Here is an 18,658-nt window from a genome sequence, read left to right on the forward strand (position 1 = left end):
TTGATTGTGAGGGTTGAGAAAGCCTTAACATACACACAGTACTTAAAGGTAATATCTCATCTGAAAAGCTAGGCTGTGGAAAAATGGATTCAATGTTTATGACTTTTAATTTTGCTGCTTTTAGCTTAGTATATAGATTACCTATAAGAATTTACCACTTAGGACTCAAAGTCCCTGAATACAAGATATATTTCCCTTTCGCATTTGAAGTAGCATGTAACGTTGCTTCAGATCTGACTTTCAGAAAAAATGGACTAAGTTGTTGGTTGAGTCCCTTATCTGTTGACTTCTGTATTTAGCACTGTACCTGCGGAGTGTTGTGTGGCATCAATCAAGTCTACTGAAAATGATCAGAGATGATTTCTGTTAACATGAAATAGAATATTTTTACTGTTACTCAGTTTTTGGAAAACCAAAAGTGGACTAAATATTCGGACACCTCTGTTCTGAAAGGCACTATATTTGTGCATGTATCTTTTGTAGGTCTTAAGGTTGCCCATACTCATTTTGAAGGATGCCTGCTTTCCCTTCTCTTCAATGTCTAGTTATATCAGTGGTATTTTTATGTTTAAAACTTAAGTTTACAAAATACAGGTTGTGGAGATTTAATAAGAAGTCACCTGCCCTGTGTAGACAAGACCATTGATTGCAGATGACTAATCAGCAGACCAGATAAGAGTAGTGTATGAATGTAGCTATCGTGTTACCACTATCTGAGGCAAACTGTTTAGTCTTGAATAACCTATCTCTAATTTTGCGTTATGCTGTGTAGATGTATATCAAATGTATTTCTTGTAGTTAATAAAATACTGATGTTTGTCACAGTTTGTGAAGGACATGAGGACTCCTGTATATACAATTCCTTTGTGTCGTACTCATACAGTATGAGTGCAGTGCATTTTGCCAGTGCTTGTAGGCTTGATACAAACTAGGATTTGGGAAAGGGATACTAAAATATTACATGTCCTCCTTGAAGAACTGTAACGTTTATTATTTTGTATTTCCTACAGCATCAAAAAAATCGAAGTATGAAGATGTTATCGATCTCAATATCTGTGCGGATTTATCCTGTTTACGTATCTTTATTAGAGAGAAAAAACATAGAATAGCTGAAATTCACATTGAAGGTAGGAACAAAACTTTAATCACAAAGGCATAAAACTTTGTAACCAGACTAGTCTCTAGATTTTGTATGTCTTTTTTTGCCCTCCCCCTGCCAAGGTCTGGATAGCCAAGTGATCATGAAGAAAGCAGCAACTGAAGTGACTGCAAAATTAAAGAACATCATTATTGTGGATTCTGATGAGACAGCATTGTATAAAAAGGTATGCATTTGCATGTGTCATTGATTTCTGAATGGAATATAGATGCTAAATTTAACTTACTTTGTGAACTCTAACTGTGATTTTTTTTTTTTTTTTAAATGATGTTTTGCATATTTGCTGGGAGCGTTAGTCTCTATAGGCAGGCTGATTTCGCCCCCATAACCCGTGATTGTTAGGCCGACATTGATTTTGTGCAACTGTGATGCCCAGCTGCTCATTATGCTCCTTCTTTTGTTGACTTTAATGGACAGAATTATTCAAGCTGAGATTCCAGCTGAATATTTTCATCTATTTCAAGGTGGTTTTTTTTTTCATTTATTGTTGAGACATTTGAAGTAAAAATGTCTTAAAAGTGTGAGATACTACATTTTATTTTGGAATTCAGTTTCTCCAGCATAAGTTTTTACAGTAGAGGTACTCTTGTTTTTCCTTCCTAAGGCTCTTTACATCACAGGAAAAGAAGTCTTCAACTTTAGAATGATATCATATGTGAATGCTACAGATGGCATTGCGTATACAAATATGGATGTTGTTGACAATCGTATTTACCTAACTGTTGGGTGTATTCAAGTAGTTTTTGTCAACAAGTTTGTTTCGTCTATTTTGGTAAGTTAAATTTTCCAGATGCTGTTCCTTAGCATTCAGATAACATTGTCAGAGCTGGAAAAGGATAAAGCATCCCATATGGGGTGGTGCCCATTTGTGTAAGAACTCTTATATACTGGTGTAAAAACTTCACTGGGATTGGTGGTTGGGCTATTTACTTTTCTTCTCCATATGTTTGTTAATGTGGTGTAGGTGGCTAGGCAACAATGTTTGCTATTATTGTTAGTAATTTTTTTTATTAAATGGCTTGTGGCAGCTTTTAGATATACACACTATTCATTGTTTATAACACTGAAATGTAAGTAATAAACCATGAAAATTAATGCCTTTTCAGTAAAGTCTGCTAAGTAAATCTATCTTTTACTCTCCATATGAGTAAATAAAATGTAATTCATACAAGTCATGTTACAAGGTCATTGCGGTTACCATCTGCTCTGCAAAATATTTAGTATGGAAATCTATTTTTATATATATATATGCATACTTTATCATATTTTGGGGGGAGATCATCCTATTAAAGAATTCAGAAAAAGTGCATAGCAAAAACAGTATCTTAAGATGGTTTGCTATTTAAAAAACTATGATTCTTAGTGTTTTTGAAGTAATTTAATTCTTAATAAAATTCCCAAGATCTGTATTCTTTTTTAGGCTTTTATAAATAACTTTCAAGCTGCCAAGGAAGCTCTTACTGAGGCAACCGTTCAAGCAGCAGAGAAAGCAGCTACAGGTGTAAAAGAGCTAGCGGAACGTAGTTCCCGCTTGGCACTAGATATCAATATTAAAGCACCTGTTGTGATAGTTCCACAGTCAGCAATGTCTGCAAATGTCCTGGTGGCTGATCTTGGTCTAATCACCGTGAAGAACCAATTCTTTATCGCTAAAACAAAGACACGGTATAATCTCCCGCCTGTTGTTGACTCTATGACAGTGAAATTGAGTGAACTAAAGTTATACAGGTAATGTAATGTCAAGAGTTTTTTAAATTCATGTAATCCTTCTGGAATACTTCAGTTGGAGACCTTTGGGAAGTTATCAAAATACTTAGTTAATGGTTGGTGGTTGATGGATACACTATTATCTTGAAATATAACAGCAGGGGATTGGGAGAGGGAAGGGAAGGGGATTTTCAAACACAGTTGAAGACTACTGAAGAAAGAAGGAATTGCTCTCCAGTAGAGAGCAGGTAAGAGATCCTAACTTGCAAGAAGTTAGTGTGTTGCATGCCTGGTATGTGCCTGATGTGTCTCCTCCCTGTCAAGAAAAGATGTCTAGTTGGTGGAGTAAGGCTTTAACTAGAGATACCAGGAATAGTATGGAGACTGTTTTACTATTCAAAAAGATGAGGAAAAGACAGAAATGTGTTTGTGTTTGTTAGTAGGTGACGCATGTCAAGCTGGGAGTATTTTGTTTCTGTTCACAGATCATGCTATGAGCAGGGTTCATTGCAAACTGAAGTACAGTTGCTGCAGCCGCTCAATCTGGAAGTAGCTGTTGAACGAAATTTAGCTGCTGCATGGTATAACGAAGTTCCTGATATTGAAATATCTGGCCGACTCAAGCCTATGAATGTAAGCACTCATTTCTCAAAGCAGCTGTTAAAATATCCGTGGAAAATGGATTCCTTTTTCTATCCATAAATGTCCAAGTTCCTTGCTTTAGGGTATTGTTTGATTTCAAGACATATAGGTAGAGTGGATTTTGTTGTTTCAAAGGGAGAAAGGAAGTGAATAGCTTTCTGTTCTAATCTAAGCTCTGTGTTTCAGCTGTGATTCACGCTGCTAATGACAGACCAATAAACCCCAACTTTTTCCAGTTTCTTCTTTGAAAGATACGTAATTGACTACCTGTCAATTAGTATCTTTCAAAGAAGAAATGGAAAAAGTTGGGGTTTATTGGTCTGTTCATTAGCAGCGTGATCACCTGCTGAATTCATACCCGTGACAAGCCTGAGTATGAGTTAGTGCATGTGCTCATTTAAATTTAACATCAAAAAATATAAAGCTTGTCAGATGTATGAGGAAAACCAATTTGCCAAATTTTGAAATAGAACTAGTAACCATTACTGTAAAGCACCTTGTGACCAAATGCGGATAACAATTTTGGGCAACTGTGAGTCAAACTATATGTGTATGACTTCTAACATTCAATTTCTAAGTTGTAGCTTTGTAAAGAAAGTTTGTGGAGAAAAACAAAATAATGTGTGAATGACTTCTGATTTCTAGAAGTTACTGTAAGTGGTTGTATGGATTTGAGGAAAACATTTTGCTTGATTCTTTAGTCTCCTAAAGAGAGACTCAGATGAGATTAATTTGGTTTGTCTGTTTATTTGTAAACTTAGATTTTAGTTACCAAAAGTTGCATGAACTGAGTTGTTCTGAGTTTAATAACAATCTTTTTTTAAGCTAATTCTCAGTCAGGAAGATATTACCACAATATTGAGGACGCTAAATGAAAATATAGGTGGAAGCTCTGGTGCGTCGACATCTTTACCAGAACCGAAAGATACGACTAGCCATTGTAGTGATATGCATAGTACTTCACAGCACTCTGCAGGTAATGTTTTCTAAAATTACGTGGTCTAGCATTTTTAGGTATTACTGTCAATTTATTATTTCTGTTGGAATTGCCTTTATGAAAGGATGCCAGATTCAGTTGTTTTTAACAGTATGCCTCTATTATCTTGACATTGTGGTTTGAGCTATACCCAGCAATAATGATAATGAATCGGAGCAAGTGGGCCACTCTAGTGGGTTTTGTAGTATGATGTGTTATAATGTAAGGACTGCTTGTTCTACTGGCAGTAATGCAGTAAGCACCTAAAAGTCTGTCAGCTGGATTTGGTAACGTCCCAGCTTTGGAAAGGTGTTATGTTACTCTTTTTCCTGTGTATGCTGGTTCTGTTGCTGTTCAGTTTTAGATGTGTTTGTCTTGCCATAATGATGGCATCCCTAAAAGTTGTTCCAATTCAGTAGACATCATTGCCCATAAACTGTTCAGTACACACTAAAAAAAAGCCAGTGAGGTTAAGAAAAGAATCTTTTGTTGAACTCTTCTATTAAATGTGAAAAATAGCAAAAATGTGGCAAGATGAACAAATGAGGAAGAAAGTAAACTTGTATTCTTTGTAACATTCTTGCACACAGTACTGTATAACATTAAGGGAAGTTGTACATTTATGTCTTAAAGATGGTAAAAATTGCGTGTAGAATATATAAGTGGAGAATATTATTTTCTCAAACATTGTGTGATTTTGCCAAAAGTAATTACAGAGAGCATGATAAACATATCCTAAGTGTGGATGGATTTACATGTGGAAGAAAAGGGAAGTTGTTGTCTTTATAGTCATTAGTGAGGATGTTGGTTTTGGTCGTTCCCCCCCCCCCCCCCCCCCATTTGCAGTCAGGTAATTTTCTTTAATATTAAATGTTTTTCTAATTTCTGAAAGGTGTAACAGTTGTGACATCAGCTGTGGTGGAATTGCATTCACCTATGAAAATAAAAACAACACTAAAACTGGACTTCAGATTCGACTCTCTGACTTTAGTATTGTATAGTCCAAATTCAAAACAGGTAAATATAATTTTGGTTATAAAGAGAATGAAACAGCTTTAAGGTTGCCTAGAGTCATGGAAATTCTGAACGGGAATAGTTTAATTTATCAGCAGAGAAAGTGATTTGTAGTAATACTAACAAACATGATGGAAACGATAAACACCTATTTTAACTAAATCATGTGGCAGATATTACAGGAAAGAGAATAACCAGTGGTAGCATGTAATACATGTCATCTTCTGTGATCTGACTAAAAATTTGCTGAAAACTTACTTTAGTTTAAAATACAGTTTGGGAACAAAAAAAATACAGAGGGAGTCTACCTATTCTTTAGTTACATGGACATGTGTGGACACACACAGATGCGTATAAATAAAATTACGGAGAGAGATTTTAAATTGGTATTACAGTATGAATGCATTTTTATTCCTCTTGGTTTAAATTTACAAAACTTGTCAGCAAATTTCTGACTAAAAGCTTGGTAATATTTCATTGTGAACTTATAGTCTGTTATTTTATATTTTGAACAGTTTTCCAGTATCTGGCTAAACACTACATAGTCGTAAGAGACAAAACTTAATTTCTTATTTGGCATCTTCGCATGTACTATGTATTTTTAAACAGCAAACAAACCAAAATTGCATATGACAATTCTACTTTCTTTTAAACATTGTCTCCCTCTCACTAATGTTAACTTGCTTTAGCAAGCTGGTAGAAGGGTAAAGCTTTACTTTTTTTCAGTTTTCTCTGTATGTTATTGATTTTTGTTATTTTTTGAATTACCAGTGTGTTTATTTAAGATATTATTAGAAATCTTACCAGTTAGAATAAAGCTGTATATCACACCAGTGTATTATTTCTATTACCTGTAAGCAAATCTAAAAACATATTTTCATTTGATTTAAACAGGTTACAAATTTGGATCAGAGAGATGACCTTTTGAAGCTTGCAGAGTTTAAGTTAGTTTTGATGTCAGCTGCTCTCAAAATGTTATCAGATGGTTCAATGAATGCTTCAGTCAAGCTGGCAAACTGTACATTAGATGATAAAAGACACTCAATCCAGAAGGCTACACCAAGGTCTGTATTTTGACACAAATTGCTCTTTATTGGAGTTTGACGAAGAGTTCCAAGTGTTTCCATTTTAGTAGTCTGTTAAAACTGCAATTGTTATCATAGAATCATTAAGGTTGGAAAAGACCCTTAAGATCATTGAGTCCAACCATTAACCTATCACTGCCAATTCCACCACTAAACCACGTCCTCAAGCACCACGTCTACCCTTCTTTTAAATACCTCCGGGGATGGAGACTCAACCACTTCCCCGGGCAGCCTGTTCCAATGTCTGACTACCCTTTCGGTGAAGAAGTTTTTCCTAATATCCAACCTAAACTTCCCCTGAAGTTATGGTATAGGTTGTTCTTGAAGTACATGTTACTGTGGACTTATGCGTCTTACTTGCCCTTTGTTCCCCATGTTGTTTTTGAGACCCCAACATAAATGCTAGAAACAAACTCTAAATATGAAATAAAGCAAACTTTAAATATGAAATTAATAAATGCATATAGAAATAAATTTCACTTTCAGCTTTAATAAACCTCTGACTAAGTAAGACTAAGTTTTTTTTCATGAAGGGTAACAAACTTCAGTAAAGTATAATACTTTTGATATGTAAACAAGGAATTGTGATGGTTTGACTTGTTAAAATTAACAACACCTTTAGTTGCCAATGTATGGGAATCCAGTTAATTTTGAAGTTTTTTAAAATTTATGTTAATGTTTTCATCGGTCGTGTTTTAAAATTTTTGGTGTTACTTTTTAAATTCACTCTTGTTAATCAATTGCAGCTGGAGGGAGAATCTTGAGTGTTTTTTAGTATTTGTGGCTGGTTTTTTTTATTGTCTCATTAAATGCTGCCTTAATGGTCTTTCAGGATGGTGGAAATGAAACATGGATTTGAAAAGAAAGTTATGGTGGATATAAGCTATAAGCAGGGGAGAGATGGCACTGTTCTTGATGTGATTGTTCAGGAGATATACCTTTGTGCAAGCATGGAGTTTCTACTTACTGTTGCCGATATATTCCTAAAGGCTAATGCAGAAAGCGCTGCTGCACAGAGAAATCTCAAACAGTCGTTACCTTTAAAGGAACAAGGTATATACTGGAAATATTTAAAAGTTTGTATTTAAATATCCATTTAATTTTGGTATGATAATACTATTTTAAAAATTATAGTACTCCTTTTACGCTATTTCTTGTGCTGGTGTGTGTAGAACAGCTCCTTTTAACCATTGATGTTTCTTTCTTTGCATCATGGAAATTGGTTCATGTCCCTTGGTCTTTATTTCCAAATGAAGCTTTGTCTTACCAGACAAAGGAAATATCGAAAAATATATGTCTAAAATAAAATAAAATGGGAAGGGACAATTGCAGCTGGCACTCTCTAGGTTTGTTTGGCTATCTTTGCAGTTTCAACAAAGTTTATAATGATGATTACCACCATCACCATTTTTATCCTTCCTGAGAATTCTGGAGCATATTATATTATGCTTAAATATGATTTCAGCCTGCTAGATATTGCTGCCTAGAAATGTTGTCATTTCACTTGTCCACTTACGCGTGTTTCTGCCTACATCAGGAATCAGGCTTTTAGCTTGAGTGTCCAATCTGGTCTTTCTAGTGCAGGACCCTATATCAGACATCAGAAATTAGTCCATTAGAGCATCAGAGCAGGAAATGGGCTATTTATGCTTCCAGACCTCAGGTAGTTCACATCAGGTCTGCCAAGCAAGTCCCTTTTTTTAGTTTTTGTTTTCCTGTACCCTAAATATCTTAGTTGTGTTCACCTCAGCTAGGCCTGCTGTGTTTATTTAGTAGATGAATAAAATCTAAACAAATTAGGAAGTCTTGTGTAGAAGTACATTGGTACTGCAAATGGTTACATCAAGCACTAGTAAATGCTGCATTATTGTGCTACGGGAAAATGTGTGTTTTGCTGCTCCAGAGACCAGAAAATGTGTCCACCATTTTCATAAGACCCTATCATAGCTGGCTCGCATAGATATTTAGTGAAGCTGATGCATTTGCTAGTGTCAGAGGTAATAACAGTGGTGATACTGTTGAAACTGTTGTCCTTTCCATTTTGACAAAGAAGCTTTGTGGAATCTTTTGTTGTATATGAAAGTAATTAGTGCTTTAATTAGAGCTTTAATGGTTTTGTGTCTCCAGTGAGGCGCCTAGAAATAAGTCAGTTGCAGGGATCTACATGTTTTCTGACACCAGTTATGCTAGATCTTATCACTAAATCTTTAAAACTTCTCTGTAAGTTACAATAGAGATGTAATGACAATTTAATCTTTGAACAATTAATCTGATTTTAATTTATATTTTTGAAGCACCTGTGCAGCCTGTGTCTACAATGGAAATGAACATTGTTGTTAAAAATCCAGAGATTGTGTTTGTGGCCGATTTAACAAGAAGCGATGCTCCTGCATTGGTGGTTACAACACAGTGTGAGGTCTTCATTAAAAATAGCCCTGAAAGGTATAGCATGACAGCTGCTGTTAAAGAGATACAAGTGAAAGCATGTCCATTTCTTCCAGAAAAAAGGAAAGGGAATGTTACTACGGTGAGTTTGCAAACACCCAGTTTGTATTTAAAAGGTGCTGTGTAACTTACACTACTAGAATGTAGTATATTTCTGAATATTATTTATAACAACTACTTATTTCTGAAGCTTTCATCATTAGAATCATCATTAGAATATATATTACAGATACATACAGATACAGTAAAGTTTTGTGGCTAACTTATTTTGTTGATTTTATTCTGTTTTGTCTGATATGCCAAAAGCATTGTCATGTGGCTTTGTATGACAAGCGAAAATTAAGAGCCCAGAGGAGTAAAACGTTAATCATCTCTTATATCCCATGTAAGCCAAATAAATAGAATTTTATGAGTCTACACTATTCCAAATGCAATGTAGTAAATTTGGAATACTTTCAGTCTGAAACTTTGCATGAAATAGCTATGTAACTGAATAACAAAGGGTCACAGACAGAATGGGAAGTATGTATTATGAAATAGATTACTTACGATATGCTGTTCATAAATTCCTTTGTGTTAGGGTCCATAGACCCATTATATTAAAACTGCCTGTTTATAATTTGGCAACAGAATCAGACTTGTTAGTTACTGGCCAGGTGGGAATGCACTGACTCCTGGAGCTTCTTACAGCTTTTCTGCCTCTACAGCAGCCTATACCTCAGTTAACTCTGTAATGATACTGTTGCATCAGAGAAAAAGTGTAATCTGACAGTATATCCAACTGTTTGTCTGTGTCCTCAGACCACAGATGAATTTTGAAGAATGAGTCTTTTCAGCTCTGCATTAATGCCTCTTACTTTATGGAGCTATGTAGGAAAGACCAAATCTATAAGCACGAAGGACTGGGACTCCCACTTCATCTCCTTATCAGATACTTTCATAACAGCTCAGTTTACTCCTTGGGAAGACACAGTCTTCGATTGCATTAATCTGTTAACAATCTAGTCATTGAGAAACTGATGCACTTGCACTGATAGCGACAACATAATGCAAAGTTGCTTGACTTCCATTTCTGTAGCTGTGGCACAAATGCAGCTAGCTTCGTAGAAAGCAATTGGAAGGCTTCACACCAAGCTTTCCCTCTTACAGAATCTCTTCTCTCAGATTGTAGAAACAGAGAAAAAGACCTGTATCTGACAGGATGCTTGTGCTATAAAGAGGGAAAAAACTGCGGAGGACTTTAGTTTTGATGCTTAAAACTACCTTCTTTGAAAGATTCAGAAAGTTCTCAAGAGAGCAGTAGAGGTCAAAAAAGAATACATTCTCTGCAGGTAGCAGCAAAACTGCCCTTTTTGAAAACATGTACATAAGGAAATCTCTGAACCCAGGTTTTCTGTGAACAGTGTGGTTTCAGTCTGGGAATATAATCAGAGAAACAGCGATTCAGATGACATTCCATGGCCTCCTTTAGTCAAGAAAGAAAATGTATGATATAAGTTTATATGAAGATTACAAGATTTCTGAAGGCTAGTATTGATGTGAAGATTTTATATTGCCTAAACTTTGGGGACACTAGTGATGGATGAATTAGTCCTCCTGATAAATAGATATCCCCAGATACCCAGGAAACTAGCCTCTGGATTTAAAGTAGGACAGGTGATGAGGTTCTTTCTGTACATTTCTCACATGTACCTTGGTCTAAAGAAGAATATGTTATTTTTTTATTCCTGGCTGTAAACAGAAGAAGGAAAAAAAGATAATTCAAGCAGCGAGGATAAAATAATAATATGGACAAAAAATTCTGTTAGATCAAACTCACTTGGGAAAAGTGTCGTAAAACTGATACAGGGTGTTTCTATGCCCCAAGCATCTGATTCAGATATGGACAGGGATGTCGGGAAAGATTGCAAAATCAATATAGTTTGAAATTACCATTTTTCAAAGGCTTATCTTCTCAAGTAGGGACTGGAGAGCAAATTTTCCTGTCCATACAGTATCAGTAGAGTCTAACTACATCTGGGTGCTTTGTTAATCACATAGCACTATGGTTTTGTTTATAGTGTACCTTAGATTTGGTTTTGATAAACCTTGGCAAGTATGAGTATCCAAGGACTGATTGTAAATTAAAATTGGAACTGAGTGATTGTGACTCAAACAGTGATATTTTTATTCAGGAAAACTGTAACTGTTTTTGCTGTGTTGCTCTTAACTGAAAAATCTAGTTTTCCTCACAAGTCACAGGCATAATGATGCAGTGAAGACATCTGCAGACTTTGCTTAACAAATGGAGTTACAGAAGTGTAATGCATTTTACTGTAGCTGACATATGAATCTTTAATGATTGAGAATGGCTAAGGTGATGCTTCTGATAGTTTTTTCTTTAAGTTTGAACAGATTATTAGTGTTCAGATTACTCTTAATTATGAAGAACCAAATCATGGTAACTTTTTCTTGATGTGTAGTATTTAAAACTATATGATTTTTAAAATATGGGTTTTTTTTCCCTGTTTAACATGTGCTTATACTCTTTTGTATAGGTATTACAGCCTTGTGACTTCTTCTTTGAAATGAAACAGTCAGGTACTAATCCACAGACAGCTGATCTAACGATTAAATCTCTAACAATAAAAGTAGGTGGACTTTTATTGTGTTTTTAGTTCTTTACTACCTCCTGCTCAGGAGGCTTTGAAGTTGCTTGTGGGATATATTTCTTAAAAAAAATAAAATCAGGAATGACTGAATTGGGGAATTGTTTCTGTTCTTCATTGGGTCACCTACCTGTTTAGCATGTGAAAATAAACAAAAATGAAAACTTACAGTTGTGTCACAATGCTTTGGTTTTGGAATTTGTGTTTTATAAAACGGCCTGATGTGCAGACATAGGTTTTGAAGTGTTCAGCTAGAGTGTTGGATGATGTAGTTTAGAAAGCTCCCATCTGGAAGAAAGGCAGGGGTTGAAAATCTGAATAGGTTGAACTGTAGCTTGTGGAAAGGAATGAGTTTTCAAACATAAGAGTCCTGTAGAGAACAGAAGTGTTTTGTTAGTGTAACATATTCATTATAATTTTGTGTCTGAAAGCAACTGACTGTTTCCTGTACTAGCTTCTCATTTCCAATTATTCCAACTTCTTATTTGTAGGTTTCACCAATAATCATAAACACAGTAATTACTATTACGTCAGCCCTTTATCAAACTGCAGAAACAACAGAAGAAATAAGTCAAATTCCTCCAGACTTGTGGAATAAGAAAGATATAAAAAATCTAAAACTGTGGTTTCTTGAAGAGTCAAATGAAAATGAAGATACAAATCCAACCACTGAACTGGTTCCCACAGGAGAGTCCTTGAAAATGAGTATAGAATCTGTTTTTCTAACACTTGAAGCTGGGGTTGGGCACCGAACTGTACCAATGCTTTTAGCCAAGTCTTCATTTCTTGGAGAAGTCAAAAACTGGAGTACTCTAATCAACCTACGTTCTCGTCTTGAGCTAGAGGTGAGGAATCCTACGTAAGAAAAAAACGTTTTCTTAAGATACCAAGCCTGTTATTTAGACAATAAAAAGAATAATCTATATTTGATGGCTAAACTCCTGCAGATACATGTTGTGGGAGCAGGATGGGTATGAGGTGTTAAAGTCGTTAAAATGAAAATCTAATGCATTAGAAGTAATGTATTAACGGCAGTAATTGATGTTTTACAATCTCACAGTTACACTCTATACAAGTTCCCAAAGACCTGTTGCGTCAGTATTAAATTTTGGAGTAGTAACTGGCTAAAACTCTTTGCCAATCTTAATTTAAGGTTACACGAGAATATATTCATGTGTCATTTCTATAAAATACGATGTGGTACGAGTATTGTACATGAAACGACAAACTGGTTCATATTTGGAAATTAGTGACATGAAATCAGTAGTTGTTGTAGGTAGATTTTTCCTTATTTATAGTGCTTTAGACTTCCAGTGCCTACAGTTCAAGCCAAAATGATATTTTAAATGACACACCTTATAACCACTTATTTGAAAGTGGGTCTTTGCGGTAGAGACTTAGCTGCCTCATTTATTTCTCCAATGCATTTGCTTCATCTTATGGTGGGAGCTGAAAGGCAATCCAATTATAAATGTTTTATGTTACCAAAGTAATTAATATACTTGTAAATCAGAATTTTTAGTCTTTTAAAATCTGTAGAGCTTTCATTGATTTAACAGTTGTATATAATTTTCTACTTCTGCATTTCGATAGGTACACTATTTTAATGAGATGTTTGGGGTGTGGGAACCCTTGCTTGAACCATTAGAAGTTGAGAAGACTGATTTATTTAAACCATGGATTCTTGATATCAAGGTATATTTTCCAGAGCTGAACTCAAATCTTCCATTTCAATACCTTAGGAAAAAAAAAAAAATGCTCTGCACCCTTTCATTGCTGAGACTAATCTAACAATTTTGTTCTTTCTTGTTGGTTACTGAGACTTTTTTTCCCAGTTAGTGAATGAAGCCAGATCTTGCATGCATGAAGATCCAGACTCACAGATCTTCTAAATAATGTCTTTCAGGTGGCAACAAGATTTGATTCCAGTTGCACTAGATAATCATAATGGCTTTATATTAGTTTCTCTAAAGTTAGGTCATATGCTAATGATGCATTCAGTGATTTGGAAAGATAGACCACCCATCTAGTTCCACAGTAGTATCTGTAGCAGAAATTTATTCGAAATAATGATACCTGTTACTGACCAGCACAAAGTGCACTGTGGGAATAGTGCTCTTACCACTTCAGTTGTGTCTTTCATAAGGAAATAGTCCAGATTTTAATCTCAAAGTAGATAAGCATTTATCTAAGGAAGGGAGATACCTTCTCTCTTAACTATTTTATTGCATCGTTTTCTGATTTTTTTTTCAAAACTTTTCAAGTATTTTTAGCCTGAGAGGTTCTTAGAATGGAATGTGCTTTTCCTAGGACTGTCATTATCAAACAACTTACTACAGCAATGGCCTCAGAAGGGTAAAGATTGTGGATTGAGATATTGCAATTAAGAAATTGCTGTTTTAAAAATATTCCTAAGAATTTTCCAGAGAGGTATGAGACCTAATGCAGGAGAAAGGTAGAAGATAGTGAGTTAAATCTCGTCTATTCTTGCCCAGATTTGAAATATAACACTTGGAAATACATAATTTCCCGAAATGTTGAAGGCCAGGAAAATATATTGCATGTGATTTTTGTTTTTTTTCTTCAAGCAAATGAAAACATAAAAAATAAGTATTTGGTTTGGAAGCATATAAAGGCTAAATTTGGGGTTACTGCTAAATTTGGGGTTACTGCTTTAAGAATAAGAAATCACTTATGTGTAATAGTTTTTACACAGTGTTCTTGGATATGCTAAGATTAATGTTTTTGCACGGCACTTACTGGATATGTTAGTAGTTAGTATATAAGCATATGTTCTTTATTTCTGAATAATCATAAGTTTAGCTATTGTTATTGGAATTTCATGGACTTCTGAAATGTATCTTTGGCCTCTTGCCTTCTTTATTCTCTCCCTCTGTTGCTTTTATTTGAGAATAAAAACATGAACAAAAAAAGGAAAACCATGGCAGGACATAGACATGGGAAAGGGATAGAAAAAGAGTCTTGAGGTGAAACTTACTTCTACAGAAGGAGTGGTCAGATAAGAATTCTTTAAAAATCTCCTTTCAGATGAAGAAGAAGGCTAAAAAAACGTTGGTTGAATCAGATGCAGAAGAAGAAGAAAACTACAAAGTTCCAGAATATAAAACAGTAATAAATGTTTCCTCAAAAGACCAGCTAAACATTACACTATCCAAATGTGGGCTACAAATGTTGAGTAACTTGGGCACGGTAAGAAAGATTACTTAACTAGGCAATGTCAGAGTTGTTAAATTAACGTTTGCACAAATCGTCTTGATGAAGTCTTACTCACTGTATTTGCGTTTTCTATCTATGCTTTGCTTTCTAGGCGTTTGCTGAAGCAGCTAGTCAGACTTCAGACATCTTCAAAAAAGACCGAGCACCATTTGTAATAATAAATTCTTTAGGACTTCCCATCACTGTCTCACCTAGTGATTCCTTTAGTGTCCTTAATGTTGAATTTGGAGCAAAAATATTTCATTTAAGAGATGGAGAGAATTTAAATATGGAATTTGTCAGAACTAAAAGTGAGAGTGACCAGTTCACAGCAATGACAAGTTTAAGCAGCAAGAGGTTTTACATTCAGATCTGTAAGTTCCAAAGTGCATACATCTTCTGTTTTTATCAATAGTGCATGATGCATAATACTGCATCTTGTACAGATCAATAAGTATTGGAGACTACATAACATGAAAGGAGTGTTTCTTTGGATTCTAAATGCGTGGCAGTATTTGAAATCCTGCTTTAGTCTTCACAGATAAAAGTTATATGTATCATGCATGTTAATTTTTGTAGCATAAATTTTCTACTGTGATAAATTATTTAGGTAACTAATCTTTATTTCATAATTTTACTGCAACCAAACATTTTTGTTTGTATTCACACATTAATGCAGAATTAAGCCAACCAAAATAATTTTTTTGTAGAATTCTGAGGCTTGTATATATTTGTGTTCATAGAAGAAGTTACTCTTAAAGGGGATGTTTTTAAGAAAAGATTGTTTTAAATAATTTAAGTAAAACACAGTTAAAGCTAGAAGTAAAATTTATTTTTAGTATTTTAATGGTGTATATGTTAACAATTTAAGTTGTTTTATTGTAACAATTGACAGTTTTTCAAAACTGATTTTTCAAACTGGTCTTGACCATATGATTTATTAGTTGAATTGTTTTTGCAATATAGATGAGCTGTACCTTGTTAATAAGCCATTACATCTTGTAAGCATTTCTCTTTAGGCACTAATTTTATTTGCAGTGGCAAAACCCACTTAAATATTTGAGTGATGGACTCATCTACTCCTTTTAGTGTGGCGAAAAAAGAATCTTTGCTGTTTCTGTAGTAACACTGCAAGGTTGTCATATTAAAAGTGGTGATTGTACTTTTTCATCCGCTTTAAATTTTTGCTTTTAATAGATTGAATGATACAGAAAATTCTATTGAATGCACATTTCTGTCTTTCAAATACATCTTTCTGCTCCTTTTGAATCTTCCATTTCTCATCTTGTGAATTCTAGGTCCACATAATCATTCCACTGTGGAAAAGATTCCATTGACAAAAGTCGGTCGATGTATTTACAGAGTGAGACACGAGGAATCAGGTGTTGAAAGGTCCATTGTCTGCCAAATTGATACTGTTGAAGGAAGCAAGATGATAACTATACGTTCTCCTATTCAGGTTATTATATTTCCATACATTATAATTTCATTTTTATTTTAATTTTCTAATGAATGAAAATGATCCTGTAGTCTTTAAATAAACATTTGAAAAAATGTATTTTAAAAATTTATCTGAAGAATTCATATCACTTGGCTGTTGTGTAGTATAAGGCAGTTTAGAAGAGATATTAAAGAATAAAAAGCTTTTTCAAAGTGACAGAGGGTGGGGTGGGAGTGGAAATAGACCGTATTTTAGATCAGGATAATTCATCAGTAATGTTTTCTAATACTAGCTCTAATTTCAGTCTTGTTGAACTATTTGCTTTGTGTGAAGTGATTAAACCTCTCTTAACCTTACCTTGGTTCTGCAAGGTTATCCTTTTATCAGATTATTTATTTTTCTTCATCCTGTACCATTGGTACATGATACATTTCAAATTTAATACCAAGTCAGCAAAAGAGTGAGCCCTTTGAGCATATATCTTTTTTGATTGAAGAGTATTTTTGCTAGACATTATATAGTTTACAAATACGGGGATTGTCCAGATATTAGTGTTCTATAGTGATCGTGTCCCTGTTACATTTCACTTGCTGCTTTTGCCCAGAGTGGTTTATGACTTGGTTAATAACCAGATTTAATGTTTTATTCTTCCCTAAGTGAAATATATTTTTCCAGAGCTAATAATGCCATTAAATTAACCCTGAAATAAAAAAGATAATGTTTGCAAAGAACAAGAGAACTGTATGCCCCCCAAATTATAATGGGCATTGATAGTTTAACCTTAAATAAATATTTGACTTCCCTTGTGATTTCTGACATGAATTTTGACACACACACACCGTTGTATCTGTTATAGTTTTAGGAGAAAGTTTTTTGGAAAGTTATTATGTAGTTCAGATTTACTTGTCTTTAGTTTTATAGGGCTTTACGTTTCTCCTTGAAAAGAATTTTACAGCTAATGTATTAATTTTATAATTAAAATATAGCATTAAATTGTACAACCAAATCATTAAGGTATTAGAGACAGTTCTTTTGAAATACCTGACCTTGAATGGTAAATGGGTGAAATGATCATGAGAGAGTTTTCACACTGTGCTCTATTAGACTCTAAACATGTTACCTTTCAAGTTTTTCCTAATGTGTGTTGCTGGATTTCTATTTCACATAGATAAGGAATCATTTTTCAATCCCATTAAATATTTTTGATGAAGGAAGATGTTTAGGGACTGCTTCACCAGAAAATGAATTCAACATACCATTGTCCTCCTACAGGTACTTTATTGCATTGTTCTTTTATCATGGATTATGTTTATACATTGTTGATTATTGTATCTATACAAGTACATTAATTTTTTTTTTCCCTTTGCTACCTAATTCTGTAATTAATACTGTACTATCGTTGTTGGGTAGGATCTTCTCAGAGCATCTAGGCTGAGTTAAACAGAATACTGTTTAATTCTTGAATTGGAAATCTTTTGAAATCCATTTTACCAAACAAATCAGCTAAGTTACTTTAAGAATCTGAGCCCAGGTGCTTCTGGAACACAGTGACTGTTACCCAAAGAGTACAGACATTTTTCTTAGTGGAGTGATGTCTAGTGATGTATTACAGCTTTTTTTGGGTTTGTTTTTTTTTTTTTTGGTAAAAAGGCTTCTTTTGATTTTTGTGATTCTGAAGTAAAAAACTGAAACTAATACACTTAAACTCTGTTGCAGATGTAGAAAAAGACTTGTCAAACCTTAGAAAGACTTGGCTTCCAGCGTAGCTATGCTATTAGCGCCTTCAAGCTAACACACACTTAAAACCTGCAATGAGCTTGTATGTACAGTTTAGCTGAACTGTCGCCAACTTTTAGGCAGATAAGTTTGCTTTGATTGTTTTTTATGATTACAGAGGCTTTTTCCTTCTGTTTTCTCCCACTCTCCTCATTTTTTTAAGGTGACAGCTGTGTCTCTTTTTCGTTAAATAAGTTACACTTTACTGTAGATAATGTAAGTTCATTAATATTTCTAACTATCTGTATTATATGTAATAAGGTTTAGTGACATTCTGATTCATTGCACAGATATATGGGTGAGTTCCACTAGGCAGTCAGGAAATGTTTACTAACAAAAATCTTCAGTCAAGGAGCAGCTGATTGGATTAAAACAGTTGCCTTACAAAAGCTATGTGTGTAAATAATCCATAAACTTGATTCTTTATACGACTGGAAAGAAGGGCACTTTCTGCAGATCTGTCATTGGGGTGAATTGTTTATCCAGACCTTTTGCTCGGAACAGGAATATAGCAGCACTTGTAAGGGAATTCAGTAGCCTCTTCGTAAG

General features: G+C 34.5%; 1 protein-coding gene across 6 annotated transcripts in view; it reads left to right on the forward strand.

Annotated features, from left to right (window-relative positions):
- VPS13A (vacuolar protein sorting 13 homolog A) overlaps positions 1–18,658 on the forward strand; it is a 110,625-nt gene that overhangs the window by 48,673 nt on the left and 43,294 nt on the right. For all 6 annotated transcript variants that reach the window (XM_082336642.1, XM_082336643.1, XM_082336645.1 and 3 more), the window contains 17 exons: positions 1,011–1,127; positions 1,222–1,325; positions 1,764–1,931; positions 2,580–2,887; positions 3,352–3,499; positions 4,334–4,484; positions 5,377–5,501; positions 6,393–6,562; positions 7,416–7,636; positions 8,878–9,110; positions 11,566–11,658; positions 12,168–12,521; positions 13,270–13,371; positions 14,725–14,886; positions 15,005–15,266; positions 16,191–16,351; positions 17,502–17,605. In XM_082336642.1, coding sequence (XP_082192768.1) covers positions 1,011–1,127; positions 1,222–1,325; positions 1,764–1,931; positions 2,580–2,887; positions 3,352–3,499; positions 4,334–4,484; positions 5,377–5,501; positions 6,393–6,562; positions 7,416–7,636; positions 8,878–9,110; positions 11,566–11,658; positions 12,168–12,521; positions 13,270–13,371; positions 14,725–14,886; positions 15,005–15,266; positions 16,191–16,351; positions 17,502–17,605 — 2,983 coding nt within the window. The remainder of the gene's footprint in view (positions 1–1,010; positions 1,128–1,221; positions 1,326–1,763; positions 1,932–2,579; positions 2,888–3,351; positions 3,500–4,333; positions 4,485–5,376; positions 5,502–6,392; positions 6,563–7,415; positions 7,637–8,877; positions 9,111–11,565; positions 11,659–12,167; positions 12,522–13,269; positions 13,372–14,724; positions 14,887–15,004; positions 15,267–16,190; positions 16,352–17,501; positions 17,606–18,658) is intronic.

The sequence above is a fragment of the Platalea leucorodia genome (genome assembly GCF_965183815.1).
Source record: "Platalea leucorodia genome assembly, chromosome: Z".
NCBI lineage: Eukaryota > Metazoa > Chordata > Aves > Pelecaniformes > Threskiornithidae > Platalea > Platalea leucorodia.